Raw genomic sequence first — 27,884 nt, 5'->3', positions numbered from 1 at the left:
ACAACATCGAACTGCTGCCTCTTATTAACGGCAGCGATGTAAGTACGTTGCCGCCCGGTTGTTGAACCTGCCAATTTTGCCTCGAAGAAACGGACATTCGAGGTGAACGATCGGCCAACCGATCTCCCCGCTAGAGATTTAACGCGTAAATATGTTAGAAGCTTCCAAGGTTGAATTATACAACGTATGAGATACCAAGTAACGCTAGCTGGCAACATTCGAAGATTTATTTGATTTTTTATGCCGGCAAACATCACCAAGGACGCAAAAATGGACCAACTATACCGTTACAATTATTTGGCTTTACATCGAAAGTCATAGGATTTTATAATTCCATCGATCGTTCAGCCCTGCTGTCCTTAAGTCTATAGAATTCGAAATGGAACTATTGCAATGAATGGCGGGTTTTTCAATATTTGAAGATTAAGTAAGGTGAAGTATAAAACTTAAGTTAAGTAAAGGGGGTTAGGTTGAAGGGGTTGGAGGTTGAATCTTGAGGAGGTAAGGTCTTTATAAAAAAGTTGTCTAATTAATCAGTAGGTAGCTTCTTGAGTTAGGCGAGCGGTTGACGTAATTGAGGCTGCTTCCCGTTGGAAGCTGCTCATTGGATTTTTACGTGTCGTTCGTAACGAGGTCTTGAGGTTTTCTCCTTTTCAATCTACGCAAATCCATATAACGTACATACGAGCTATGTTGCTTCTGTGTTAGGATGTCGCTGTTAGCCTGCACTGTATTTGTAGCACATTTATTGGCTTTGTCTTTCGTTTCTTTTATTTGTAAATCTTTATGGTTGTAATGGTTCGTTAAGCTTTTTGGTTCAAATAAATATTACTTACAGTTAGTTTTAATTATTTAATTTAATAAATTTTAACGCGCCCGTGCAGAGCCAACTCATATCCAATATTAGAAATATACATATTCAAGGCAATCGTTATTCTTTATCCATATTACTCGTTTCCCTTGCTCAACTACGTTCTCAATATGCCAGCCACGAAACAACAAATTTCATATTTCGTTATCATCTATCTGACAAGTACTTATATATGTATTTCGCAAGATTCTCTCGTTATCGCTGTACCCAACGTTGTCTATCGCCAAGAGGTAAACCGTTCTTTGAATCCTTTAATAATAGCTCGGTATTAAATATAATACGCGACGCGTCTGTTTTTTTCTTGCATTGGGTAACTCGTGACTAATCACGAGTTCGAGACTTTCAAGAATCCAGGCTTCGAATCATATTCGAAGTGATTCGAATCTTTCGTTACACGTGGATTCGAAGCAATTGTAAGTGTTTCGGGCCTCGCCACTACTCGTGACTCCTCCGCAAACTCGAAATCCTCGTCTGTAAAAATAGAATAACTATTAGCACGATCGCGCTTCTGACCGTCAAATCGAGGTCTCTGCTCGTACAAGAAGATGGTGTCGAACGAACGAGCTTCGCGAAGTGCGAAGGAAGAAAAAGAGAAGATGCTGCTTTAATCAGGGCATGTCGGCGGAGATAGGAGCCAGGTTACGGAGAGAAAATGTGCAGGTTTCGTGCGGCGCAACAACTTTCTTTCTTCGGATAAGGCGCGTGGGTTGCCGAACCGGGGCCTCAAGGAAGCGTTTCCTACGGTAGAAATGGCAACAGCGACGAGGAGACGCAAGGGAGGACAGGAACTTTCTCCACCTTCGTCGCTCGCGACATGCTGCTTTGGAAATTATGGCTCTTTTCTCGATAGACGATAGGAAAGTTCCGCTAAAATTTCGTCTAATCCGCGTATTCTTTCATTGCTTTGATAACGATATAAAAGTTTCACACGAACGAAAACAAAGGAAATGGATAAACAATAACAGGATGACGAATTGTAACCATCTAGATAGCGATTAGATTCGAATAATTACTATCACTGTAGTATCCTATAGGCTAAGAAGACATGGTGTACTCGTTTTAATATTTCATCGATGTCTGATCTTCTCTTCTTAGTTAAGATGTCCCGCCTAGCATTCTTTCATAATTAGGGAAACAAGCATGGGACAAAGAAAACGATAAAACGTGTTTTCTCCAGTTTCGAAATCGCGGATGGAATATTTTGATCAAAGGCCGAGCGATAAAAATGTACATTGTTACAGAAAATAAAGGAACGCGCAAAAGCCCAAAATCTTATTTTTTTTTTCGATAAATAAAGCTTTTTAGCATATTATTATTTGGATTAATAATCGGAAACGAGATCAACGTCTACTTTTAAATCTTTATAAATATCGTGATTCCAGTGCATCGTTCAATTTCCCGAGCTACTAATTATTCTCATTAGCTAAATAACTTTGTTAGCCTGTTGGACGCGCTCGTTCATGAAGCATTATACCATCGCGTGATTCATCGTTAGCACGATTTTATCGACTTTCTTCAAAATTTCTCCTTCTAGAAAAGAACGAAATCAAGCGTGTCGAACATAGCAGTTAATTCACCATGTAAATTACATTTAAATTAATTTCTTCTTTTTCTAACAGTAAGAGCGGTAACCAAATTTTACAAGAAGTTGGCTAATATCGACCGCCAAAAACGCCCTATATCGATCAACATCAGAAGTATTTCTGTTTATAAAATCCTCCTTAATCTGTGTCACAAATCCGAAAGCAAAGTTTGTCAAGTGGCAAAACAATTTCATAAGATCTAATAATTGCAAATGCCGATTTTATTACCACGCATTGACTTCTGAAAATCAATCTAATCGCAGATACGAACATTGGTGATCGTAAAGAACAAAATTATTACAGACTGATCCGTCTTTAATCTTGTAATTAAAGTACATTTTATCAAAGATAAGCCACTGTTCGAATGTTTTTGAGCGCTAGTGGCAATACACGTGGAATTGTCCGAAAGTGATGTTGTTAGAGGACGACGTAAAATTTCATCCGAATAGAAACGATCGTACTCGTATGTCTCTTCTTACTTATGATCGAGTGTAGTGTACGTAAGATGAAGTACTTTGATCTTTGCGAAATCGAAAAATATTCTGTTTGTTCGTCGTATTAGCAAGGTTCTAAACATTTGCACATTTAAGGCAATTTCTCACTATTGACGAAGCGATTACTGTTGATGTCCTACTTTTTCAAATTTCATGAAGTCTTTGCGGTTGTCAACGAGGAAGAATATCCTCGTGGTTCGTTTGCAGAGGGAGATGAAATGCCGAAGAAAGAAGGAACTTTGGATTTTTGCTGACTGTCGATAGAAAGAAAAACGTTGTCACCATAGACTCGCTAGAGACGAGAACATTAAATATTCCGTAGGTAGGTTGGGCCATTGTCGATTGAGAAATCAAACGGAAGACACGAACGTGGCTCATCGTTTGTTCGTGGATTGCGAAATGTAGGATCCGACGTTACATCAATTCCTGACTTGCTCTATTACAGAATACTATATTCAATGAACAGAATTTGTCCTCTTGCAGGATAAATAGTTTTTAACGACATTGCAATATTCCATTGCATTTTTCCTAAAATCCCATGAGTATCTCTGTATAATATTTATATATCGCAGAATTTTCCATGGAGCGATGCTAGCTTGCTTATTCTATGGATAAACGTAAGAAAAACATATTATATAAACGTAAACTTGCGAATGCCTTAAAAGTTACTACAAATACTAAACAACAACGGATTGGTTTTCTCTTCGATGAAAAATAGAAACAGATTGGCGATACTTACACGTATTAATTCCATTCCAAAATATGTAAAAATTAAATTCATGAGATTTTGAATTTCTTCTTGATTTCCTCTAATTTCGATTAATGAGTTACGAATTTTTGCATTAATTCCTAACATGTATTAACTCTTGTCACGTAAATTTTTTCGTATAACATTCCCCACAAATAAACATCCTCCAGTAGCATAATATCCAACGATCTTGAGGACCAAAAACTAGTCTTTGTTGTTGGTCGAGTCTAGATGTTCTTGTCTCTCTCTTGAATATTTAAACAGTATTAATAACGATAACTATATATACATATATAAAGACTAATATTATAAAGTAGTATGAAATTAACATGATAAGAAATATTATTCGCTTCTGTATAAAAGAAGATTACGGATTCATGATCTATTTGCAACAGATCTATCTATTCGCATAACATCAAACCTATTAAATTATTCCTTTCTTCACGAAATTTCAGCCACGAAAATATTAAAGGCAGGAAATCAACAAAAAGAAATTCATACTTTTTCCCGTGTGGTCTTCATAATCTTCATTAAAGAAAAAATTAATCCGTTATTAATTCGTATTTTATAGGTCTACGTTTAGATGACTTGTCTCATTTTTACTCATAGAATATAGTATATAGCTTTGTTTCGCGATAAGGCTACTATATTCGTTATATATTGTATAAAAATGTCCGTGCTGTTCTTAGAACAATGCAACAATATTATAATATTATTGAAATTATTGATTTGCATTTGGAAATTATTGCAGTAATCGAGAGATTTGAGATAGTTGACAGAAAAGTTCACGTTTCATTACTGACACAATTTCAAAACCTAACTCCAACCTAACCCCAATTGTTGATTTTCCGTCTTTATTAAACAATATATCGATCGAATGAAAACACGTTATGTCGAAGGTTACGTTCTTCGAGAGAATAAGGTGTTTAATTTTATATTAAATTACGAGTCGTGACTGAATTGAAAATTAATAAATTGTAAAAATCTATTGATCACTCATGGAATGATGTTGGGAAAGGTTATGTCGAGCTGGTAAAAATTTACGTGTATCAAAATCGAACGCATAGCGTGGGTGAACCACAAGGGAACGACTTATATTTAGCTACTCGTATATTAACGTCGAGTAGCGTTTTATTGCAATGTGCTACTCTCGTTCACCCCGGTCACGCTTTCTCCGAGAAACTCGAGACAGGGCTCTGCATTTCCATTTGTACAATCTACAGCAATTATATTTTAGATCTTCGAGAAAGTAATACGTACTCGTATTTCATATTCTATCGATTTGCAATCGATACGTATATGTGGACACAATGTTTATACATACCTTGTGATATTCCATTTCAAGATCAATTTCAACTTCGTTTTTATATTAAACATAAATTTTGCATGCTTCTGTAATACACGAGTATTATTAAAATATTTGAATTAATGGCAAACTAATGATCAAAAGCAATACTTACCTATTATCTTCTTGTGAAATGAATAAATATAACCTATAGAACATACATTCTTTATTTCAGGATTTATTACGCAAGAGTATATCAAAATTAGATAGAATGGGCAATTGATCGAAATGTTGATCAATTTCAGATATCATTGATAGAATTACATAATCACGATAGACTTACTATTAATTACGAAGAATCATTTCTGTTTTATCTATAGGTCGACGATCAAACGAATTGAGGATGACGAATTCCTTAAAAACCAAAACTGTCTAAAAAAAAATAAAGGTTGTCACTTACAGATGACGATTTTTCTTTGATCGCATATTAATTTCTAAAAGTAAATTTTATCATATCACGATTTATTATTTCACGATAAGTTTAACGAAGAAAAAGATCGTCTTAAATATATTTATAACCTTATAACTAATACTAATAGTTTTGTAACTATAATTGTTACACGCCGTTAAAAATAAAGAATCTACATATTTTTGAATGAAAAATAAGAATTTATAGGTGATTATATATATCAGTATATTAATTTACAGGTTAATATATTTTTTAATGATCTTACAAGTCTCTCATCGTTGATAATTAATAGTACCGAGCATCTAAGTTTTTGTATTTATTTAACGTTGGGCAATGTGCTAGATATTTGTCCGTGGAATCAGTGATACGTGAAACATCAGGGACGAATTATTCGTTTCCTATGACAATAATTTCCCCCGCTGTTTGAGCGAGGGACCTCGCCTTGCTCTTCACCTTCGTGCTTATACTTTAGTTGATTTAACCAACGATGACCTTGAATAACGTTTCTAACCGCGGATATAGGTATAGGAAGAAAGAATTAATTTAGACATACTTGAAGTTATTTGTCAAGGTAACTTGAAGTAAAATAAAATTGTTACTTTTAATTAATCGTTGTTTATACCATTGCATATAATGATCCTATAATAAAAAAAGTGTCAACGCAATATTCATTTACATGTGTGAGCTTGTATGTCACAGCAATGTCAATTCAAAAATAGTATCGATTATATGGCAAATTTTAAAGTTCGAAATACCTAAAACTTAATTTTATGTCTAAATTTAAAAATGTAGGTCTTTAAATTTAAATATCTGAATTCAAATTAAAACATGCAAATTTATAAATTTAAATTTCGAAAAGTCAAGTCGATTCTGTTGAATATCGATACGTTTCATCGACTTATCGAGAAGTTTGCTAAAAGTCGAAATTGTGAAAACCTGTAATGGCGTTCAGTGGACGCTGGCAACAGCTGTTCCTTTGTTTAGAACGTATTTGGAAGCAAAATTTGTGTATCTTATTTGCAAATTAATTGAATATCTACTTTGTGATCTTAATAGCATAAATGACAAGTGTGAAAAAATTAATCTATTACGTGTGTACGAAGAAATAGAAAAACGAATGTGATTGAAAAAATAAATACGAGGTTATAGTACTGTATTTTTCATGTTTTCGTGTTTTTAAAAATGATTTTCAGTGTCTCACATTTATAAAAATTGATTAATAGACTAGAAGTTATAGAAAATTAATTTTATATCACGAAGAAAGAAAAACACGAAAGAAAAACACGATAAAATGTCAAATAGGAACGAAAGCAAAGGGCCAATTCCGCCCCGATGGCTTCATTGTCCACGGAAAGCAGTGAAACTAATACAGAATAAATTTCTCGCTTTCAAGACTCCGCTATCGTCTGCATTTGATAGCCAAGTGCCAGAAGAATGTCGTTTCTCAGTGGATATGTTATTTGCATCGTTAAAGAGTCAGAAAATAAAATTAGGTCTATGGATTGACCTAACCAACACTACGAGATTTTATGAGAAGGAAAGTTTAGAAGCGTATGGTTGCAAATATTTAAAGTTGCAGTGCAGAGGTCACGGTGAAACTCCCTCAGAAGAACAAACAAGAATTTTTGTGCAAATTTGCAGAAATTTTATATCGTTTAACCCGTTGGAAGTTATCGGTGTTCATTGCACACATGGTTTTAATAGAACTGGCTTCCTTATAATTAGTTATTTAGTAGAAACTGATGGTACTAGCGTTGATGCTGGTTTGGCAGAATTTGCCACTGCAAGACCACCAGGCATATATAAAGCTGACTATATACAAGAACTATTTAGGAGATACGATGATGTGGAGGATGCTCCTGATCCTGCTCCTAGACCAGCTTGGTGTTTAGAATATGACGATTCCAATATAGAAGATACAGATGAAGGCACTAGTGCCAATAATGATAATTATAATCAAGATGTACCCAATAAAAAAAGGAAGCGTGAGTTTAATAACAAAAATCCGATATTCATGGCTGGTGTACCTGGAGTAACTCCTATTTTAGAGGATAGAAAGTTAAGTGGAATACAGAGACGTGTTCAAGGTATTTGTTCTTGGAAATCAACTGGATTTCCAGGTTCTCAGCCAGTTTCTATGGATGAAGATAATATTAGATTGCTACATGAAAAACCATATAGGGTGTCGTGGAAAGCAGATGGGACCAGGTTAGATAACAATATAGATAACAATATATTTAAAACATTGAAGGCAACTTTAAAATATATTGATTATATTTATTTAGGTATATGATGATGATTCAAGCAGATGGAGACATTTATTTTGTAGATAGAGATAATAGTGTATTTCAAGTTAATGGAATGACTTTTCCACATCCAAAAGACATATCTAGAACTCTTAAAGATACATTATTGGATGGTGTAAGTAGTCTTTAACAAGGTTCGTCAATTTTGAAATTATCGAACTGGTTATTGATAGAAATAACTTTATAGGAAATGGTGATTGACAAGGCAAATGGTAAAGAATATCCAAGATACTTAGTTTATGATGTAGTGATGTACGATGGCAAAGATATTAGCAAATTACCATTCCATCCTGAGCGTTCTTGCATCATTGAACGAGAAATTATAGGTGGCAGACATAGAGCAATGAAGGAAGGAAAATTGAGAAAAGAAATGGAACCCTTTTCAGTACGATTAAAACATTTTTGGGATGTGACGCAAGCTGCTAATTTATTAAGTGAAAAATTTGCCAAACAACTAGGCCATGAACCTGATGGTTTAATATTTCAACCTTCTAAGGAACCCTATTTTCCAGGGCTTTCGCCAGATGTTTTAAAATGGAAACCCTTGTCACAGAATTCTGTTGATTTTAGATTAAAAATAATTACAGAATCTGGAGAAGGAATTCTTCCAAGGAAAATTGGCTATCTCTACGTAGGTGGTATGAAAGAACCATTTGATAAAATGAAAATTACCAAACAAATAAAAGATTTAAATAATGCAATTATTGAATGTAAATTTGAAAATGGCCAATGGGTTTTCATGCGTGAAAGAACTGATAAATCATTTCCTAATTCATACAATACGGCTCAATCTGTATGCAAAAGCATTATGAAACCCATAACAACTGAACGACTTTTAGATTATATTAATAGGCACCGATTTCTAATAGATGATTCTGATCTTATGCCACCTCCAAATAGAAAACGTCACATATAACTAACTACACATAGTTTTAATGATACTATAATGTATTTAAGATTTAAGAAATGGTAGACTTATTGTGAGATTTTAATTGGTCTATAAGCATGGAATACATGTATCTAGCATATGTGTACAAGTTTACTTGTACTTGTATTGTATTGAAACTTGTTGCAATTGCTGTAGAACTGTAACAATCTTAAATTTTTCGCTCAATAAAGATACTCTGTAATAAATTAAATGTGTTTTTGGTCTTACATAAGATACTTATCACCTAATCCTTTCCTTGTCAGACTTATTTTAGGCCTTTTATTAAAATAGTTTTGTAAGACTGTGATCTCTAATTTTTCAGATAGGACTGTTTTGTTATGGTGCACGAAAGAATTGACAATAAAAGAAAAAAGATCGCTACGTGTTAATATAGAATTCGATCATGCGACATTAGTACGCTGGTCTCCTGATGGTAAAGCTTTTCTCATTCATAAAGCTATAGCAAATACTATCGAAGTTTATAAAATTTCCAAGAAACCAGATGGTACCTTAGCCTCTGCAATTAAAGCTTTAGAATTTCCAAAGGTACGTACTAAATATCTCTTTATTATATTATTTTTTATACATAAATTTCATATCTTTTATCATTAATTTTTTAGCGGCATATAGAAGATGTTGTTGGCATGGATATTGCATGTACAGGAAAATATATTATTACATGCAGTAAAATGAACGATCTTGTAGTATGGGACCTTAAAGGACAAGTTCTCGCAACTATAGAATTGCATCTTGGATCGACCTATCGAGCACGAATATCACCTTGTGGACGTTTCGTTGGTACATCCGGTAATTCTTTAGAATATTTTATCTTAGCTCTAACTAACACTTACCCCATGTCTCAATAATGATATTTTATTATTTAGGATTCACTCCAGATGCAAACATATGGGAAGTAGTATTTAGTAGATCAGGAGAATTTAAACAAGTAGTAAAGGCTTTCGATCTTGCTGGTCACTCATCTGGGGTACTTGATTTTACTTTCAGTGCTGATAGTAGCTGTATGGCTACTGTATCAAAAGATGAAACTTATCGTTTATACGATATAAAAAGTAATAAATTGAGTTATTCTTTTCGTAAATTATTTTTGTGTCAAATTGTGTTACATTTGCCAATTTATATGTATATAGTTGAATTCGAAAAAGGAGAGGATCCTCATATACTTCAAACTGGACCATGGGAAAGTACAATAACAGCTAATATTGCGTTATCTCCTAATACTGAAGTTTTAGCGATAGCTCATGGATCTTCGTTAAGTTTTTATTCTACAATTACTGGCTTGTTGGATACTACCATAGAAGATATTTTTCTAGGTACTTTTTCATTATAATATATAAATACTGCATTTTTTATATTTATATACATATAATATTACATTACAGGACCTATTACGAGCCTAGCTTTTGATGCTGTGGGAGAATATGTTTTAGTCGCTGGAGATAGACATATAAAAGTTTTCCGCAATGTTACTGGTTATCGAGTGGCAATCGAATCTGCAAGACGTAAACTTACACAAAAGCAAACTTCAGCTACAAAGGAACGTTTAGAGAAACTTATTCAAAATAACAGAAAGTTTCTTCAAGCAATGGAAGAGAAGCGTCCTTAATGAATTAAACATAAACTTTTTTAAAGACAAATAATTTTAAAATGCATTTAAAGAATTGTTTGTAATATAATTTTCTAATGTATTTGAATAAAAAGATTCATACGTGAATTCATTTGTTTATAATAATAAATTAAAAACATTTGATACGTTTAAAGAACTTTATTGTTTTTGTAACGTAAATTATGTCATCTACGTAGAAGTTATAATTTTGAATAATGCGGGTAGAAACCGATATGTGAACTTTTTTGACCTTGAGCAAATAAATATTTGTTTCTGACGAGATCATTTCGTTTACTCATATTGCCAGTAATAGATGTGGAGAACATTATGCCAGCAACAGAAGAGGTTTGTCATTAATGAAAATATCATTTATATCACATTTTCTTATATATTACATACATTTTACAGCAACCAATTTCCCAAGCCGGATGGGATTTCATTACCGATTTAGGTACTTTACCAGAAGATGAAAATATTAGTATGTATGCATATGATATTTCTGTATAAAAGACTTAAATACTTTTTATCAAATAATAAAATAACAAAAAGCATTTTACAAATAATGTTTCTTTCTCAGTTATAGATTTTCTTTTACAAAGATTACAACGTGGTCAAATTTATACGTGGGTTGGCTCACTACTTCTGACATTAAATCCTAACAATGAAGTATCAACATCACATTTGTATGATTCTTCAGAATTTAATAAACATATTGATATATCTCATACTACGTATGAAGCAAATCCTCACATATTTGCTGTTGCTGCTAAGGCACATTACAATCTTATCAAAGAACATGGACGAAATGCTCAGGTAGAACATTTAGAAGAGATAGATCATCATAAAAGACATTGATTTTCTTTTCAAACTTATCAGTATATCATATATTAAGGTAATTGTTATAAGTGGAGAAACTGGAACAGGAAAAACATTCAATGCTTGCAAGTGTCTAGAATTTCTTAGTAATATTAACAAATGGTCAGTACAGTTATCTCAGGGAGATTGTGCACACAATATTATGCTAAGAATTACAGACGCTTGTCGTTTGATATCTACTTTTACAACTGCCTGTACTGAAAAAAATGAAATAAGTTCAAGACATGGACAACTTGTAAAACTTCATTATAAAAGTGGAATTATTTCTGGTGCAACTATTAACTCGTTTCTCTTAGAAAGAAATAGAGTAACAAGAGGTTCAAGCAATTTTCAAATTTTTTATCAGGTTTGATTTATTACATATTTTTATACAGCTGAAAGTATCTGTAAGAAATACTAAAAAAATATATTTCAGATGATATTTGGAATGTCACCTACAGAACTTGAAATTCTTAATTTATCTAAAGATAAATATTATGATATATTAAATGTTATAGATTGCAATAAGAAGAAATATTTTCAAGAAAGTTTCCAAGATACTCTGAACGCATTAGATATATTGGATTTCAAATCTGATCAAAAAAAGAACATTTTTCAAGTTCTTGCCTTATTGATTCATATGGGAAATATTGAATTTAGAGAAGATGGTGAAATATGTGCAATTGATTTTAGTAATAACAGTATGTTGCACTACTTATCCTAACATATAACACAAGAATGAGAAATTTTATATAACCATATTTGTAGAATCAAAGGAAGCTCTAAAAAGTACTTGTGTTCTTAGTTCTTTAACTGAAGATACTATCATGGAATTACTTACTACTATTCTCATAAATCCACAAAGTTCTTGGCGGAAACATACCTCATATCATCGACACCTTGTTACTGTTGATGCGTGTCGCAACAGATTACATAGTATAATTAGATATATGTACGATCTTCTTTTTCATTGGATCTTAAATCATGCAAATAAAACTTTATCTTTAAAACAACAATATTCACAATGGCTTGGTATGTTATAACACTGAATTTTATATCGAAGTTTTATCAAATTATGTACATATATATGTATATATTCTTTTTAGGCATACTGGATATCTTTGGTTTCGAATCGTTTACTAAAAACGGAATAGAACAACTTTGTGTAAATTATGCTAATGAGAAAATGCAACAGTATTTCATAGAAACTTGTGTGGAAAATAATCGTAATGATTTACAAGAGGAAGGTTTTATTAAAATTTGCAATCCTTCACATACTATCAATTTATACAAAGAACGTCTAAACGTTATTGAAGAAAATTTATTTTTGACCTTGAATGATGTATGTAAAATATATATATTTAACTGTATATAAAAGTTATCATTGCAGTGATACTGTGGTTATTATATTACAGGCTTGTCAATCACCAGTAGTGATTGATATATTAACAATAATTCAATCAGTATGTAAAAATTTACACAATGCACAAAAAAAGTTTTTAAGTGAGAAAGAAGGAAACTTCATTATAGAACATTACTCTGGTCCTGTTACATATTCTATAGAAGATTTACTGTCTAAAAATACAGATAAGGTATTAAATATATTTTACGATTCAGAACAAAAATTATTAACAATTTTAAAAATTTGTTATAGGTTCCAAATGAAATATCTCTAATTTTCAGTACAAGTAAGAATAAATTTCTTCGTTCCTTAATCAATTTTGGAGAGGAACAATATTTGCATATTGTAAAGGGATCTATTACAAAAAAAACTATGTTAGCTAAATTAAAATATAATATGGATACACTTATTAAGGAACTTAGAAAATGTGACCTGCATTACGTACGATGTGTTAAACCAAAGTAATATATATTTTTCTACAATTACTTTTCTATGATATCCTTGTATTTAATAAGTAATTTTTTCAGTCGATCGATAAATAATGAATGGGATCGTAAAAACTTCAAAAAACAATTGGCATGTATTGGTATTTTTGATGCTTTACCTTTAGCTAAATGTAAATATCCTATTCGTTTACGTCATCAAGATTTTTATGTTCGTTACTCCAGAAAGCCTATGGGTAGGTAGTGCAGATACTTGTTTATTTATTTAGGTATAGAAATAGAAATAATTTTTAACAGAAATGATTGATCTCAACAAATGTAAACTGATTCTGGAGTCAATTGTACCTAAGAAAGATCTACAAACACAGGTTCATTTTGGAAAGCAGTTGATATTTTTAACAGAGCCTATTTTTCTTAAATTAGAATCCTATAGAAGGAATTATCGTATAAAATATGCTAATAAAATAAAAACGTTTTGGATAAAGCGTAGTAAGTATAATATCTTACATATACTTTTTTGTTCTTTTCTCAAAATTCTTTTCACAGGACGTAAAATAATACCAGCTATCTCAAAATATTTGGGAACTAACTTTTCAATACAAAATATATACAACATAAACAAAGACAATACAGCTGTCAAAATTATGCTTGAAAGTGAATTGAAAACATCAAATTCTTTGGAGGAAGCTCCATTCGCTCAGAACAATAAGGAAACAAGTCATCTAAATCTTGTAATGGAAAATAAGGAAGGTAAAAATAAGAATATAAATAAAAGTCTGAATGAAACTTATTCAGAAAATAAGAGTGAAAATAGGAATATAAATAAAAGTCTGAATGAAACTTATTCGGAAAGTAAGAATGAAAATAAGAATAACTGGCCAGAGATGCTAAATATTTTTGGAGAAGTATGTGTCCTTAAAAATTGGCCAAAAATAATTAACCTTAGATACCAACTCAGTGATGTACAAATTAAAACTTACTTTGAAAATAATACTATAAAATTTATAAAAACGATCAATTCTGATTATTTTCCAAAACTTAAACATAGTAAAGACTTTCATATGTACAATGATATGGTAGATGATAATTGTAATGACAATAACAATAATTTATTGAAACAGCGTTTAGCATTACATAGTTCTTTAATGAATATAGACTCTGTAAAGAATATCAATGAAAGAAGATATTCTATGTATTGCGAGAAGGTTGGTATTTTTGATATCTTAGTATAATTTTAATGTACTAAAAATTTATTGTTTTCAGGACAAAATTGTTACTATTGAAATAGATTCTTGTTTACTTTTTTATAAGAATCGAATTTTAAGTCGACGACAGCTTGCTGCAGTATGTATTTTAAAATTGTGATGATATTGAAAAACAACACTGATGGTAAAAATATTTATTTCAGATACCGATAAGGATGCATACTCGGGCTACATGTTTGATTAATTCGCATATATTACCACGTAGTGTATTACCGCAAGGGTTACAAGACTGTCTTTAACAGACAGAGTCGATCTTTTCGGTGAGGTCATGGCTTCAGTCGTTTTCTTATTACTAATTTAATAAATATATGTTATAGTTTTCAGCAATATACAGAAGATATTGTTATAAAACGTACTACTATAGGTAGGGTCATAAATAACAAACCTTAAACTTTATGTATAAATGCGAAATAATGTTTTCTCCCTTTAACGAGAAAATATTACGATGTTTATATGTATTTTGAAACCAAATGAAATGTTTTAAAAAATAATTTTTGTTTGTATCAAAGGCTATTCGAATGTAAACGTAAAATTATTATTTAAATCATACACACTGAGACATACAAATTTATAAATAACCGTATAATAGATTATAAATATCGAATGATCTCTTTCTTTTATCTTTAAGTACTAATAACCTTCGTGATGCTACTAGAGCAAGCGTAGCTTGTAGTTCACTTCTTAAAATCTGATAATTTGCTCTCAAACTAACACGCCTTAAATTACTAGATGGTACTGGTCGTCCACCGGCGAAGGCAAATCTAAAATTGTATTAAAATTACAATATAAAAAAATACATAGGAAAATACTTACTCTAATTGATAAATGTAATATAGTTGCATACCTTATTTCTCGTCGTGGACCTCGTAATGTAGAATCAGGAAATGCTGTTTGTCGATCCCATAACAGCCGATTACTTATTACTGGCCTAACTTTAACGTATTTTATTTTACTTTTGACAGTAATAGGAAGAGAAATAGGTTTTTCATAACCATTTACTGTACTTTTATAACGAAGTGGTAAGTATGGTAGTAAAGAATCTCCATAATGTTCCATGAAAGCTTCAATATCTAAAGTATGAGCTTGTGATTTTATAAGAGCACAAATACTAAGCTATAATTGAAAGATACATTAGCAATGGAAAGAAATAATATAAGAAAATATATTTTAAAGTTAGCTTACAGCTATCTTTTGCCACAGAATAGAACCAGGTAAGGCAAATTTTAAAATAGTATGTATTGAGAGTGGAGAGCCTATCTCTTGTTGAAAAAGCATCAAAGGCTGAATACTAGCTAGTAGCTCCATAACCAAAATGTTTTTTTTATTACCATTTATATCTACCTTTTCTTCCTTTAAGAGTGCATTCTCCAACATAGGGATATATCTTCGAACAATAAAAATCGATTTTATAACAAGATAATCATTACTGAATGACGTCTAAGTGTATAATAATTTATTTACTTATCAGCAGTAGATGGCCAACGAAGCATTAATTTTAGCGTGCAATCTTTAAAGAGTGCTTCAAGGTTTGGATTTATGAAACTCTGTCCTAAAAGTAATTCCAATAACAATTCAGTTAACTTATCAACCTGTAATAAAAAAATATTAGAGATCTTAAAATATCTGTTTATCCATAAATCAATTAATATAATTCATATGATCTTACTGTAGAATATTACCGAAGTTAAGTGATATGGATAAACAGCTTCACTGTTGCTTGCAATTGCAATAATAAGTTGGCATGTTCTTGTTGATACTCTTGTGTATTGCACATTATTTGAAATTATCATAGATCTAGCAATAGACATTAATTTATCAATTACTCCTTCCCCACTCAAATGAACATTAGTGGCACAATCATTAATTAGAACCTATAAATGTGTATGTTATAATATTTATAACAGATCACATAGTTGAATATATCATACCTGAAATGTTTTCTGAGATCCATTAAATAATGTTTTTAATGCGCGTTTTGCATAATTATTTCTTGCTTCTGTTAGTCTAGTATCACATATTTCTGATTCTGTTGAATGTGTTATTGATAAATTGCAAATAATGTTAGAATATATTTAAATTAATAAATAAATTAATAAATAAGTAAAGTATACCTTGAATGAAGGGTACACTAGTTTGCGATATATTAAGTGGATCATTTATTTTTTGTACTAAATTAACAATACGTTCATTAGGAACAAAGACTTTTGCTTCTGTATGGTACTCTGGTAGAGATTCTGGTGCTCCTAATACTGGATCTACATCACATAAATTGGTAATCACAGCGTTTACATCTGTAGACGTTAGACGTTTTCTTTTGCTATGTTTTAATCTTGTTACACATTTCTAAAAATGAATTTCTATCAGCTTCATTCTAACGATAAACATGTATTATATATGTATATTTTTTTTAAGAGTAAATTTAATAATAATTCTAGATATAATAATATATGTATAAAACTAATATACATGTAGAACTTCTCTAAGTCTATACGAGGCATCTTCTGCGAGTCTTTTTAATAAAGAATCTGGTAAAGGATGCATTCCCAGTTCTTCTCCAATTGCAGATATCCAGTCTGTACTAAGAACAGCATATCTCCTTGTATTATTATCGTTTGTATTGTTACTGTTGCTGTCTCCATTATTATTAACGAAAGGGTTACTATATCCTGAACTAGTTTGATTTGTTAACATCTCTTTCATGATTTAAGGTTATACAAAATATAAATATTTCGTCTACAATGGTTTTAAAGCAATATGGTTGACGAAATGAAAATTGTATCACACATTATATTTTTTTCTAATTATTTTACAAGATATATGTTTTAATAGCGTTTAATAAAAGGCGATAATCAATTAATTCGATATAAAAGTATCGGTTTCCTTTATTAAATTTTATCAAAATCCTATTATAAACTAAACAATAAATGTAAATTTGTTACATATATACATATTGTCAGACAAACGGAAGTTATTTACACACAACATAGCAACTGTAAAACCTAAAAATTCAAATTTCGTCCTAAAGATGTCGCCATTGCTCGCCAGAAGTTTTCTTCTTTTCTTGTCTATTTTACGAAACAATACATCCTCCATCATTGTCACGTGAAAGCTGACGTTTCATAAAATTTCGGAAGGCACGTCGACCAATCGGAAGTGTCGACAAAATTTACGCACAGAAATATCACTGACGTGTCCACGGAGCAGAGTCTACTTCAAGGGTTTATGATTATTCTCGATTTGTACAAGTACATTAGCTGGAAAACAACAGCGTTTAACGAATTGTGTCTTCTTACGGTGTATTTGTAAAGCAGCGAAATTATGGCAGCAGTATTGAACACATTTGTGAACTCTTTCACCAAGAAATTGTACGTATATCTTTTCGTTGGATATTTTTTTCGAATTATGAACATTTCTGTTGAGAAGATATTTTTCTCAGATTTACTTTTCTATAATTTTTACTTTAATATTTTCCTTCCTATTGATTTTTCATTATTATTACATTTATATCGCGATTTCTAAAATACAATGATTTACGATGATGTAACTAGAAAGTCGTTAAAGAAACGTTTCGTTTTATAAAAATCGACTGTATCTTTTTTGCGACGCACCTTTGAATAAAATTATTTATCGTGATATGCGTTTTTCTCTTATCTGCGTTACTGGTATGTTATGTGACCTTCAAACATGTATGTATATTCGAGAACTTCATTAATGTGAATATTTCATGTAGTGAAACTTTTTTTTGCGAGCATAGTATGCATGACGTGTTACGAGTAAGCAAGTACATCGAGCGTGAATGCTTTGTAAAATTATAATTATACTTTTCTTTACGAATCGTCTTGAACCTTATCTATTTTCTTTTATACCTTTTATTCGTTTCTTAAATCTTATTTAAACTATTAATTTTAGCTATTACTATAATCTTAATACCACACCCTATCACCTAAGTTCAAAGTCTAAGACTATACTTGATGTATTTATAAAATTTTTTATTTTCCTTACAAAGGATTCCTAAATATGTAGAAATTGTGATAAAGATTTATGATTGTAGGGAACCTCCAGTTAGGCAACACTTGAAAAATGTCTATGGATGTCTGTCCATGTCATTGCTATCAGCTGCTGGAGGAGTTTACATTCACATGTTCTCAGAGCTCTTGCGAACCAATTTGTTAACGACCCTTGGTACATTGGGTCTGCTTTTTACCTTAATTAATACACCAGACAATGGAAAAAATCAAAAGTTACGACTTAGCTATCTCCTGGGATTTGCATTCTTTTCTGGGCTTGGTCTGGGTCCTTTACTTCAATTGGTTATAAGTGTCAATCCAACTGTTATAGTAACTGCCCTGATTGGTAAGTTATTGTTATTTAAATTTATCTTTGAAAATGTATCTATTATTATTATTACATATTGTGATATTGTGTTATGGTTATTGGATTACCATTAAATTATATCAATGTTTAATATGATTATTTTTTCAGGAACAATTGTTATATTTGTATCATTCAGTATTTCCTCCCTTTTGGCTGAAAGAGGACGTTGGTTATATCTTGGTGGTACCTTAATTAGCTTGCTGAATATTATGGTTTTGTTTTCATTTGTCAATCTATTTTTACGTTGGACCATTTTCTACCAAGCCTATTTATATATTGGACTGTTTTTAATGTGTGGTTTTGTTATTTATGATACACAATTGATTATTGAAAAATACCACATGGGTAGCAAAGATTTCATTCTACATTCTCTAGATCTATTTGTAGATTTCGTCAACATTTTCCGTCACTTCCTCGTAATCCTTACACAGAAGGTAAAAGTTAGAAACAATATATACAAATATTCTATATGTCGTCTTAATTCTTAACTGTTCTAATTCCATTTTGCAAGAAATATAATTAACCAATCCACATATATCTTACTGGTAGAAAGAATACAAATTTATGAAAATTCTACTTAGAAAGCAACAAATATTCAATTCTTTTAAGTCCTAACTCATCACAATCATATTAATCTTCATAAACTTTGAACTCAGTTTTCTCAATATACAAATTAATAGAGATCGAATAGTTAAGAAATAGAATGACAATGTACAATGTAAATTTTCTAGTATGTGATAAGTAATGAAATGAATGTGAACTAATACTTATTATTCTTTTACTCCATTATAGGAAATATTAAAAGATCAACGTAAACGCAAAGATTAAATGAGAGCAAAGGAAGATGTAAGATATCATACCATTCAAGTAAATCCATGAACTAGACGTCTTCATCCTATCTATCCATATGTAAAACGTATATTTACTATGATAATATGAATTAAAATAATATAGCTTATTCATTACATCGGAAAATTTTTAGATATACGCTCGTCATAAAAACGTAATGTATTTGTTTCAAATTACTTAGTTATCATTTCTTTTTCCAATTATTTATTAGATTTATATACATGTATACATAAATAGACATAAATTTATTGTACTATATTTTTATCTTTCAATAAACAAAATTTCCCAGCGTCCCTAGTCTTTTTTTATGTCTAAAAATGGTATTTGTAAATACAAAAAATAATATGAGATTTAGTGTTAGAGAATTAAAGTCTTATTTATTAAAATGTAACTTTACACATATGACGATCATTTACATACGTATATAAAACACAAAAATTACACGTCACACATCGATTGTTGTGAATATATAAAAAATGTAAGAGAAAACAAATCGATGATAATGAAGTGTAACACATGATTTCTGTGTTATGACAAATGTACATACATTAAGATTGTGTACAAATTGTGTACAATACGTCAATAAGTGATTTATTTATCAATCACTTTATAAATTACATTTAGTAAGGGCGCTGACGATCTCTATCTCTGTCTCCTCGGCTGAAATCACACAAGAAAAATTAATGACAAATTGTTATTTTCAAGGACACATTTAGTACAACTAAATAATTCTAGGAACCAACCCTCCACCGCCTCTCATTGGACCGCCCCGTCCGCCCCTTCCGCCCCTATCTCCACCACGGAAGCCTCCTCGGCCACCCCTATCTCCACCTCGACCACCCCTGTCACTTCTGAAGCCTCCTCGACCACCTCGATCGCCACCACGATTTCCTCTTCCACCACCACTGCTACTACCAGCACCTTCTGGTTTTAGACTTTTGCAAAGGTTACACTGGTCCCTCCAAGCAAAATTTGTATTACCACATTCTGGATTAGGACACCTATTTAAACAATATGAAACGAATTTATAAAATATTTAATTTATAGTGGACTATATATATATATATATCATTATATAGATAAAGTGAAACGGTACCTCCAATCTCCTCCACGACCACCTCCATCACGTCGATCATCACCACCACCACCACGATGATGATCATCTCTGTCACCACCACCTCCGCGGCTCCCAAAACCACCACTTCCACGACCTCGACCACCTCCACCACGACTTCCACCACTACGATTACCTTGCCAACTGCTCTTGTGCTGGGCAATTTGTACTTTTATAGTTCGACCTTTGAATTCTTTTCCATCAAACCAGTCTATCGCAGAACGCGCAGCATTCTGATCATCGTAAGTCACAGTAGCTTCGCCTTTTGATTTACCAGTATTTTTATCTTTGTACATCCATACTTTGGGTTTTCCTGTCCGCTTGTCATGCTGTACACATTGAAAGATATTAAGGTTAAATGTTTATTTATATAATATACTTTGTGATTACTATCATTATTTGTATATAGTGAAGTGACTTACCTTGATAATACCAATGGCTCCAAAATGTTGACAAATTTCTTCTTCCGAAATTGAAGGATCCATACCAGATACAAAAATAGTATCTTCTTGTGTAACCATCCCATCGTTGCCACCACCGCGGTCACCGTAGCCCCCTGTAATTTGATAGGAGTTAACATTTCACCTACCATAGTACTCCTTGAAGTAAGGAATAATACTTGCAAATCTACTGTCCCTAAACCTACTCAAGTCTAAGCTAACAAGTGGAAAACTTTTGTATCGGGTTAAAAACAACTAATAACACAGTACACCTTGGAGGAATGAAATTTTGCAAACCATTTGGAATTTTAATCTAGTATGCTTTTTTTTATATTATAAGAAAATCCCATATAAATACCTCTCCCCAATGTATCCACATTTCATATTTAAGATAATTTTAAAATAGTAAGTAAACTTAAGCACTATTATTTTAAGCAATTAAATACTTTGTTCCTCTTTCTTCTTGTAGTATTACCAATATATTTAGAAGTTATTACTTATTGTAACAATGAAAATGTAATAACTCTTACTTTCTTTAATGACCATTACCCACAAATAGTGTTTCCAAGTGAAAAGAAACTTCTTTTCTATTATTATATACCAAAAATTTTGTAATTTATGTATGTTTGAAAACATACAATTACTTTGACATTAGTTTTAGTTTCAGGATACATAAATTTTGTCTTGCCTACTAATAAGTGATATCCCATGACAACACTTAAGCTTTCTTAATTTGTTCATTTATTATACCTCTATTATTTGATATACATATTATTATGTCTTCAATACCTTGTATAAAATTATCAATTCAAAGGCTTTTTTTTCTGTTCGACCCGTGCAGTAACAAAAGTATTAGTACTCATTGGCCTAACATTCTTAGTAGCATATAACAATATGTAGAGAACACAAGGTTGCAGCTTAACATACAAAAGGGCTGCAACATTATTTTTATTCTTACCATTTCCCTATATTGTATTTTTGGGAAGCCTTGATTAATTAGGGATAGGTAGATATTTAATTCACCAGCTGCCTTTTATATTTGCTTAATATTATCCTGAGTTATATTTTAAAATATTAAGATATTGGAGTATAAGCAGCACAAGTGCTGATTAAGGGTAAAGATTTTATACCTTTAAATGTTTCTTTTTATATAAAACAGCTCGTACATAAACATGGTCGTTTTTATACATACACAAATGAAATTTAATGTGCCAAGCGCATAGCGCATTTGTATTTCAAATTAGTATAATTAAATGTGTGTAACCTTTTAAATAAAAAATAACGTTACCTGCTCTTGTTATAAATATTATAATACGTAGAAGCGCATAAAAAATTAACATATATTTACTGAAAAAGCAATTGGTGATCAACGCAGTCTTTATGATGCTGCAGTAAAAAATATTATCACGTATTTTTACACCTTTTTTAAAACTAGATTGCTGAATTCTGGCAGAGTGTTAATTACCAGAGAAAATGAATCCCTAACAATGTTGCATAGCAGCCCTTTCATATAATACGAGTAACCGAGTATTTAGATTTTAAATATTAGAGTGAAAGCTTGAATAGCACCAGACCAGTACAGACAGTCTGGTGCATTTACCTTTGTTATAACCACCACGGCCACCGCCACTGCTAAAACACAGAAGCAGATATACCAATGAGTTGACTCATGGACAGACTGATCGATCGATCGATGCATGGCGAATCAAATGCTGCTCGCCACCTCTCTTCTTGATGTACCTACTGTCTAAATGTCTGTGGTCACTATATTACTTAAAACTACAGATAAGTCCCGTATATCGTCATGTTAGTCCGTTACGTCCGGCATGCAAAAATCATGTTCTTTTTCCGCATAGTTGTTATTAATAACTTTGCGAGAAATAAATTGGTCAAGACAATCCTGCGTAAGAGATTATCCTATTTGCGTCAAATGTACATGAATCTTCTATCTGAGTATTGACAGAGATTACTACGTATTAATTAATATTTGAAGCATATATATAATAAAATCAGTAGAGTAAAGATGGGAATAAAAAATTATGAATTATATTGGGTAAACAACTGTGATGTTAGTACAACATTAATATCCTATTACGAAAAATAGACAAAATATATTAAAGAAACACCAATATATTCAATAAAACTCCAACTTATATAATAATACTATTTCTATTATATAAACTGCGATCTCTCTGTTATATGAAACTTTAGGCGTCTTTTGATTGTCTAGTCGATAACCCTAAGTAGTACTATTCAGACAACAGTGGCCCCAGTGGCAGTATAAACCGCTTTACAGGTATAATCAATACAAAACCATTATGTATACACATCATATTATCACTTAATGTAATATAAATCAGTATGTACCAGACATTATACCATCTTACGTCATTTGTCATATACAACCTGTTTATACCTTTACCAGTTATACCTGTGTTAAACCTGTAGGCACACTTCAAACATATTAACGCCCAATGGGCATAAAGCCATTTGCAAAGAGACAACAAGTTTTCATTACTGTCATAAGAATTTCATTTCATACCTTGTTAACTTCAATGAATATATTTACCTCTTCATTGATTAATATTGTTGATACATAATTCAACTTTTTTTTATTGGCCTTATATTTTTTTCGCTTCATTATATATGTATATATAAATAATACAAGAAATAAACTTACTTGTAACTACCGCCAGAGCGGTCACTGTATCCCCCGCGGTCTCCATATCTACTGCCACCACCTCCTCCTTGACCTAGGTACATAAACATATATATATAACAAATCATATCTTCAAAGTAAAAGTTACATTACATTTAAATTAGTTATAATATTTAAAATACCTCCACCATAGCCTCCACCAGAACTATTACGATTATAGCCACCACTGCCTCCACCTCCATGACCATAACTGCCACTATAATTGCTACTGCTACCATTTCCAGAACCACCTCCGCTGCCATAACTATTCGGGTAACTGTTTTGATTTTGTGATTGATTGTAGTCTTGGCCACCACTGGAATTGTAACTGTTGTAACCGCTGCCATAATTGCTTCCACTACTTGGTGGTGGTTGACTATATTGATTGTAGCCACCACCACCACCACTGCTAGAAGGTGGTGGATACGAAGTATCTTGACCACCAGAAGGTGGTGGCTGACTGTACTGATTGTACCCCTGTTGTTGATAATTCGAATACTCTAGGACACATATAAAAAAATTGAACATCATTGTAGAATTTGATAGAAAACATTAATTGTTGTATTAAACTTTAATTAATATGACATGAAAAATTTAAATTAAAAATTATATTTCAAAGTTCAGATTTATTTTTATCATGTACCATTTCATTAGTTAAATTTTTTTATATTTGACATTTTTCTATTAGTAAATGTGTGCTTTGAAACAAATGTAATTCTTACTTCTATAACTTAAAAATATAATTATAATTATAGAATGAAGGAAAATTTATTCATGGTACTAGCGATGTAAATCATACTTCATTATGGGTTGAACAAAAAATACGCGGGATAATGCAAATTGTGATGAAATATCACAAAAATTTAGCTATTATATATAAGACATATATATTATAAGAATGGCATTTAAATATCAAATTATACAAAATGGAGTAAAAAAGTAGGACGAGACGCTTTGGATGCCGATCGATAAGTTTACGCGAAAATGTACAGAGTCAGAAAATCAGGGTCGTTAAATTTGTATCCTAGCCCATCATTTTACATAATTGTATACAATTACTTATATTTAAATATAGTTTCGAATAATAGTTTAATAACGCATTATAAATTAGATAAAATAGTAGAAGGAGCTTTAAACGTGGCAATATAACAAATTATAGTAGCACGTACTATTCAAGAAATTTCTTATTGAAAAGTATTCTCCTAGGTTGATAAAAAATCAATTTTCTGCTATTGTAAAGAGAATTACAGGTTTTAATGTAAAAATTTGAGGTTTTTTTACTTACGGGTATCCGTCATCGTGCTTGCGATCAAATTGCTACACGGTACAAAAAGCGCGTAATGGCGGGAATGAAGCGATTTTCCAACAACGAATCTGAAAGGTCTTCGCTCAATGGTAGAACGGTAGAACTTAGCGTTTCACTACCGGATATTGGCTATATCAACCGGAAGTCTTCTGCAATAGATGGCGTTGCTACTGAGTTGAATTTTAAACTGTTAGTTGACTATAGTAGTAATATTTACAAATTCTTTGAAATTATGTACTGTTATGTAGCAAATAATATTTAATTATCAATGTGATATTTCCAAAACTAATTTGTGAAAGATGTTTCACAAATAATTTTAATATTTTGCCAAAAATTTTCATAAGGGAAAGAAGACAAAAAATAGACATTTTTATATTTCATGATTTTTTTATTAATTTCGTATCATAATGCTACATATGCTTTAAATTCTCGATACAATGCATGATTTAGATTTTACTTTTGAACAAACTTGATAACATTTTAAGAATCATCATAAAAAACATATTTAATACAGTAACATTACTGCTGCCTTCTTTAATATATATATATATATATATATAATATTTACATCAACAATAATACACCAATATTTTCATATTACTAATTCGTCCATGTTTATACCTTATAATTTATTAATAAACTAAATTTATTAATATTTATAAGGATTTGCCACTTTTTTATCAAAACGGCTATTGCTGAAATTAACTTTTGCTTGTGAAAAATTGATAGACCCAATGAATCGAATAGTATATATTGCAACATGTGTATCTCGTACCTATATATGTAAATATAAATACGTTCCTATATCATTGATTCTATGGTACATACTAATAGTATACAATCTTCTAAGGAAAAAATTTTACATCTTTAAACACAGTAAAAGAAAGACTAAAGTTTCATTATCAAAAATCAGGTATCATATTTTGAAAAGCACGAATAATGGAAATAGATTTTATAGTATGTATAACTTCGTAATAATCGAAAAATTCCTTGATCAAAAATAATATGTTCATAACTTATATTCTATATGATAATTACCTATACATGTATGTTATTCTTAATGAAAAAGATAAATTTGATTTTTTCTACAAAAATTGTGATGTTAAATCAAATGTTAGATATAAACAGAAAAGGTGAAATTGAAGATCACGAATTGGAATGCTGAGATGGTGTTAAACCACCACTATATTCAGGGCTGTGTTTTTGTTTTTTTCTCTTTTTCTCTTTCTTACGCTTTTTTCTAGCTTCTTTCTCTTCATCATGTCGTTTTTGCTTTTTATGCTTTTTCTCATGGGTATCTGAACCGCCAATATCTGTTGCTGTTGCCTCTTGACCACTAGGTACTTCTCCTGGTTTATGTTTATGTTTTTTATGTTTATTTTTGTGTTTTCTTTGTGGAGCTTGATTAACATAACGATATTGCTCCGGTAGCTATAAAAATATATAAGCTTTTTATGCTTGTTATTTGAGTATTTTAATTACTTAATTAACTTTTGTGTTATAATATAATTGCATTTACTTACAGGACCAGGATGTAAACGAAAACCAGCTAACTGAACACTGGTTAGTGGTATTAAATCTTTTCCTCCTATTGGAGGCTTTTCAATTACAGATCTTAATGAACTGAAATACGAAGTTATAATAATGATTATAGAGTATCTGAAATATATTGTCTAATATGATACATAAAAAATTATATTGATGTACCTATTATCCAAATGACCAGGTCTATCTATAATTCCAGGTAAATTTGGAAGAAACGATGAAAGTTGTTCTTTTAGTTTTTTCCCACTAAATTTGCTATAAGAATGTTCTAGCCCATAATAGGTCATTAAATTTGTTGCCCCAGTGAGTTCACTTTCTCCTAGAAAATTTTAATAACAAATTATATATTTGTTTATGATTATAATTGTTATGATTTATAATTGTTTAAAACACATCGAAACAAAATGTTGATATACCTGGGGGTTCCTTCATCAAGTAAAATGGCCCACTGTGTACAATGGAAGGATTTTTACCCAGGGAAATGGTTGTCTTAAGAGTCCCCGTTGAATCTTGACGTGAAACAACAGGGGATCGTGCACCCCTGGGTGATGACTTTGGTGAGTATTGCTCCACTTTGCTACGAAACTGATCGCCCATCATCATCCTTTAATTTTACTTCATGACAGCTTCACTATAATTAATAGGCCCTAGTAGAGAGCATTAATGATAGTTAAAATTTTCTTTGGTGAACCGATATATGTTTACACTGTGCATTAAAAGATTCAAACAACTGATTACTATCATAAAATGTACAACGAACATATACTACAAATCACATACTAAGTCTACAATATGTTTAATGTTCTTCTAATTTCCTTTAACTCAATTGTACAAAATACGTGTAATAACATTACACGTTTGAATTATCACCGCAATCTACTCTTCCATAAACTAAATAAGACGCTAAGTGATAGTTTTATTAGCATCTTGTCTCATTACTTATTTGGTTTCTTACCATTGACTAAGGACAGAATAGACGTGATATCATATGAGACTACGAGACTCCATGTCTCATGTTCTGAAATACCGATCATGCAAAAAAATGGAAGTTTTAGTATTCTATCGTATATGTTATATATAATTTCATATTAAAATTTCGTTTCAATGTTCGATTATAAATATAATTTCATTCTACATTGAATCGATAATGTCGAAAATTACATTAGAACGATAAGACGGACCTAAACCCCTGAAGCAATGCAACACAAAAATGAATTGGGTGTTACGTCTATTTTATTCCTAGTCTATGTTCTTACACAGTATATATAGAACAGAATTATTATTA

General features: G+C 31.2%; 7 protein-coding genes and 1 long non-coding RNA gene across 15 annotated transcripts in view; 4 read left to right on the top strand and 4 right to left on the bottom strand.

Annotated features, from left to right (window-relative positions):
* LOC126917182 (transducin beta-like protein 2) overlaps positions 1-10,416 on the top strand; it is a 63,752-nt gene extending 53,336 nt beyond the window's left edge. Inside the window, exons 3-7 of the mRNA XM_050723784.1 lie at positions 9,007-9,230; positions 9,305-9,491; positions 9,569-9,754; positions 9,833-10,015; positions 10,085-10,416. Of these exons, the coding sequence (XP_050579741.1) occupies positions 9,007-9,230; positions 9,305-9,491; positions 9,569-9,754; positions 9,833-10,015; positions 10,085-10,308 (1,004 nt within the window). The 3' untranslated portion in view covers positions 10,309-10,416. The remainder of the gene's footprint in view (positions 1-9,006; positions 9,231-9,304; positions 9,492-9,568; positions 9,755-9,832; positions 10,016-10,084) is intronic.
* On the bottom strand, positions 839-5,415 carry LOC126917224 (uncharacterized). The gene is made up of 4 exons (XR_007710890.1): positions 5,325-5,415; positions 5,157-5,189; positions 5,021-5,088; positions 839-1,342 (listed from the first exon to the last, which is right to left on the bottom strand). It is a non-coding gene; the product is annotated as an uncharacterized LOC126917224 (long non-coding RNA).
* On the top strand, positions 6,372-8,895 carry LOC126917185 (mRNA-capping enzyme). The gene is made up of 3 exons (XM_050723793.1): positions 6,372-7,658; positions 7,736-7,871; positions 7,944-8,895. The coding sequence occupies exons 1-3, from the start codon at positions 6,742-6,744 to the stop codon at positions 8,670-8,672; spliced, it is 1,782 nt and encodes a 593-aa protein (XP_050579750.1). The 5' UTR covers positions 6,372-6,741; the 3' UTR covers positions 8,673-8,895.
* LOC126917178 (unconventional myosin-Ie-like) lies at positions 10,414-14,764 on the top strand. 4 transcript variants are annotated; one of them, XM_050723770.1, is made up of 14 exons: positions 10,415-10,653; positions 10,717-10,786; positions 10,886-11,121; positions 11,201-11,530; positions 11,600-11,864; positions 11,932-12,195; positions 12,270-12,505; positions 12,579-12,755; positions 12,818-13,026; positions 13,093-13,244; positions 13,306-13,497; positions 13,555-14,213; positions 14,272-14,352; positions 14,417-14,764. In XM_050723770.1, exons 1-14 carry the CDS (start codon positions 10,636-10,638, stop codon positions 14,510-14,512), a joined length of 2,985 nt encoding a protein of 994 aa, XP_050579727.1. In that variant the 5' UTR covers positions 10,415-10,635; the 3' UTR covers positions 14,513-14,764. The 4 variants fall into 4 exon arrangements, with proteins under 4 accessions (XP_050579728.1, XP_050579727.1, XP_050579726.1 ...); XM_050723769.1 differs by having other exon boundaries at positions 10,521-10,653; positions 13,306-14,213; positions 14,417-14,533; positions 14,591-14,764; XM_050723771.1 differs by lacking the exon at positions 13,306-13,497 and having other exon boundaries at positions 10,414-10,653.
* On the bottom strand, positions 14,393-17,091 carry LOC126917190 (uncharacterized). Its single transcript, XM_050723806.1, has 8 exons — positions 16,740-17,091; positions 16,385-16,616; positions 16,202-16,299; positions 15,953-16,144; positions 15,735-15,862; positions 15,456-15,657; positions 15,118-15,386; positions 14,393-15,034 (listed from the first exon to the last, which is right to left on the bottom strand). Exons 1-8 carry the CDS (start codon positions 16,971-16,973, stop codon positions 14,842-14,844), a joined length of 1,548 nt encoding a protein of 515 aa, XP_050579763.1. The 5' UTR covers positions 16,974-17,091; the 3' UTR covers positions 14,393-14,841.
* Positions 17,092-17,444: 353 nt separating this feature from the next.
* Positions 17,445-19,789, top strand: LOC126917210 (probable Bax inhibitor 1). 2 transcript variants are annotated; one of them, XM_050723855.1, is made up of 4 exons: positions 17,445-17,638; positions 18,325-18,626; positions 18,756-19,081; positions 19,440-19,789. In XM_050723855.1, the coding sequence occupies exons 1-4, from the start codon at positions 17,592-17,594 to the stop codon at positions 19,473-19,475; spliced, it is 711 nt and encodes a 236-aa protein (XP_050579812.1). In that variant the 5' UTR covers positions 17,445-17,591; the 3' UTR covers positions 19,476-19,789. The 2 variants fall into 2 exon arrangements, with proteins under 2 accessions (XP_050579812.1, XP_050579813.1); XM_050723856.1 differs by lacking the exon at positions 17,445-17,638 and adding an exon at positions 17,943-17,959.
* Positions 19,790-19,846: 57 nt separating this feature from the next.
* Positions 19,847-25,197, bottom strand: LOC126917192 (RNA-binding protein cabeza-like). 3 transcript variants are annotated; one of them, XM_050723809.1, is made up of 8 exons: positions 25,034-25,197; positions 23,892-24,248; positions 23,731-23,803; positions 22,651-22,682; positions 21,033-21,166; positions 20,593-20,939; positions 20,240-20,497; positions 19,847-20,156 (listed from the first exon to the last, which is right to left on the bottom strand). In XM_050723809.1, exons 1-8 carry the CDS (start codon positions 25,044-25,046, stop codon positions 20,117-20,119), a joined length of 1,254 nt encoding a protein of 417 aa, XP_050579766.1. In that variant the 5' UTR covers positions 25,047-25,197; the 3' UTR covers positions 19,847-20,116. The 3 variants fall into 3 exon arrangements, with proteins under 3 accessions (XP_050579766.1, XP_050579767.1, XP_050579768.1); XM_050723810.1 differs by having other exon boundaries at positions 22,651-22,679; XM_050723811.1 differs by lacking the exons at positions 22,651-22,682; positions 25,034-25,197 and having other exon boundaries at positions 23,892-24,239.
* Positions 25,198-25,421: 224 nt separating this feature from the next.
* Positions 25,422-27,548, bottom strand: LOC126917209 (mediator of RNA polymerase II transcription subunit 19). 2 transcript variants are annotated; one of them, XM_050723854.1, is made up of 5 exons: positions 27,380-27,548; positions 27,016-27,246; positions 26,762-26,918; positions 26,578-26,677; positions 25,422-26,485 (listed from the first exon to the last, which is right to left on the bottom strand). In XM_050723854.1, the coding sequence occupies exons 2-5, from the start codon at positions 27,200-27,202 to the stop codon at positions 26,201-26,203; spliced, it is 729 nt and encodes a 242-aa protein (XP_050579811.1). In that variant the 5' UTR covers positions 27,203-27,246; positions 27,380-27,548; the 3' UTR covers positions 25,422-26,200. The 2 variants fall into 2 exon arrangements, with proteins under 2 accessions (XP_050579811.1, XP_050579810.1); XM_050723853.1 differs by having other exon boundaries at positions 27,016-27,548.
* Positions 27,549-27,884: the final 336 nt, after the last annotated feature.

Source organism: Bombus affinis, chromosome 6 (genome assembly GCF_024516045.1).
Source record: "Bombus affinis isolate iyBomAffi1 chromosome 6, iyBomAffi1.2, whole genome shotgun sequence".
NCBI classification, from domain to species: domain Eukaryota; kingdom Metazoa; phylum Arthropoda; class Insecta; order Hymenoptera; family Apidae; genus Bombus; species Bombus affinis.
The sequence above is the reverse complement of the archived record's forward strand: the minus strand, read 5'-3'. Positions and strand labels throughout refer to the sequence as shown.

Coding starts and splice junctions, on each gene's coding strand:
- LOC126917185 (XM_050723793.1), top strand. CDS start 6,742: ATGTCAAATAGGAACGAAAGCAAAGGGCCAATTCCGCCCCGATGGCTT. Junction 7,659..7,735: donor TGGAAAGCAGATGGGACCAG/GTTAGATAACAA, acceptor ATATTTATTTAG/GTATATGATGATGATTCAAG. Junction 7,872..7,943: donor AAGATACATTATTGGATGGT/GTAAGTAGTCTT, acceptor ATAACTTTATAG/GAAATGGTGATTGACAAGGC.
- LOC126917178 (XM_050723769.1), top strand. Junction 11,865..11,931: donor AATTGATTTTAGTAATAACA/GTATGTTGCACT, acceptor CCATATTTGTAG/AATCAAAGGAAGCTCTAAAA. Junction 12,506..12,578: donor TATTTTTGACCTTGAATGAT/GTATGTAAAATA, acceptor ATTATATTACAG/GCTTGTCAATCACCAGTAGT.
- LOC126917190 (XM_050723806.1), bottom strand. CDS start 16,973: ATGAAAGAGATGTTAACAAATCAAACTAGTTCAGGATATAGTAACCCT. Junction 15,658..15,734: donor TGGCCATCTACTGCTGATAA/GTAAATAAATTA, acceptor TATTGTTCGAAG/ATATATCCCTATGTTGGAGA. Junction 15,035..15,117: donor GGTCCACGACGAGAAATAAG/GTATGCAACTAT, acceptor ATACAATTTTAG/ATTTGCCTTCGCCGGTGGAC.
- LOC126917210 (XM_050723855.1), top strand. CDS start 17,592: ATGGCAGCAGTATTGAACACATTTGTGAACTCTTTCACCAAGAAATT. Junction 17,639..18,324: donor AACTCTTTCACCAAGAAATT/GTACGTATATCT, acceptor TTATGATTGTAG/GGAACCTCCAGTTAGGCAAC. Junction 19,082..19,439: donor TCGTAATCCTTACACAGAAG/GTAAAAGTTAGA, acceptor ACTCCATTATAG/GAAATATTAAAAGATCAACG.
- LOC126917192 (XM_050723809.1), bottom strand. Junction 23,804..23,891: donor TGGTGGAGGCTATGGTGGAG/GTATTTTAAATA, acceptor TTATGTACCTAG/GTCAAGGAGGAGGTGGTGGC. Junction 21,167..22,650: donor CCGTGGTGGTTATAACAAAG/GTAAATGCACCA, acceptor ATCAAATTACAG/GGGGCTACGGTGACCGCGGT.
- LOC126917209 (XM_050723853.1), bottom strand. CDS start 27,202: ATGATGATGGGCGATCAGTTTCGTAGCAAAGTGGAGCAATACTCACCA. Junction 26,678..26,761: donor CCTGGTCATTTGGATAATAG/GTACATCAATAT, acceptor TTCGTATTTCAG/TTCATTAAGATCTGTAATTG. Junction 26,486..26,577: donor TTCGTTTACATCCTGGTCCT/GTAAGTAAATGC, acceptor ATATTTTTATAG/CTACCGGAGCAATATCGTTA.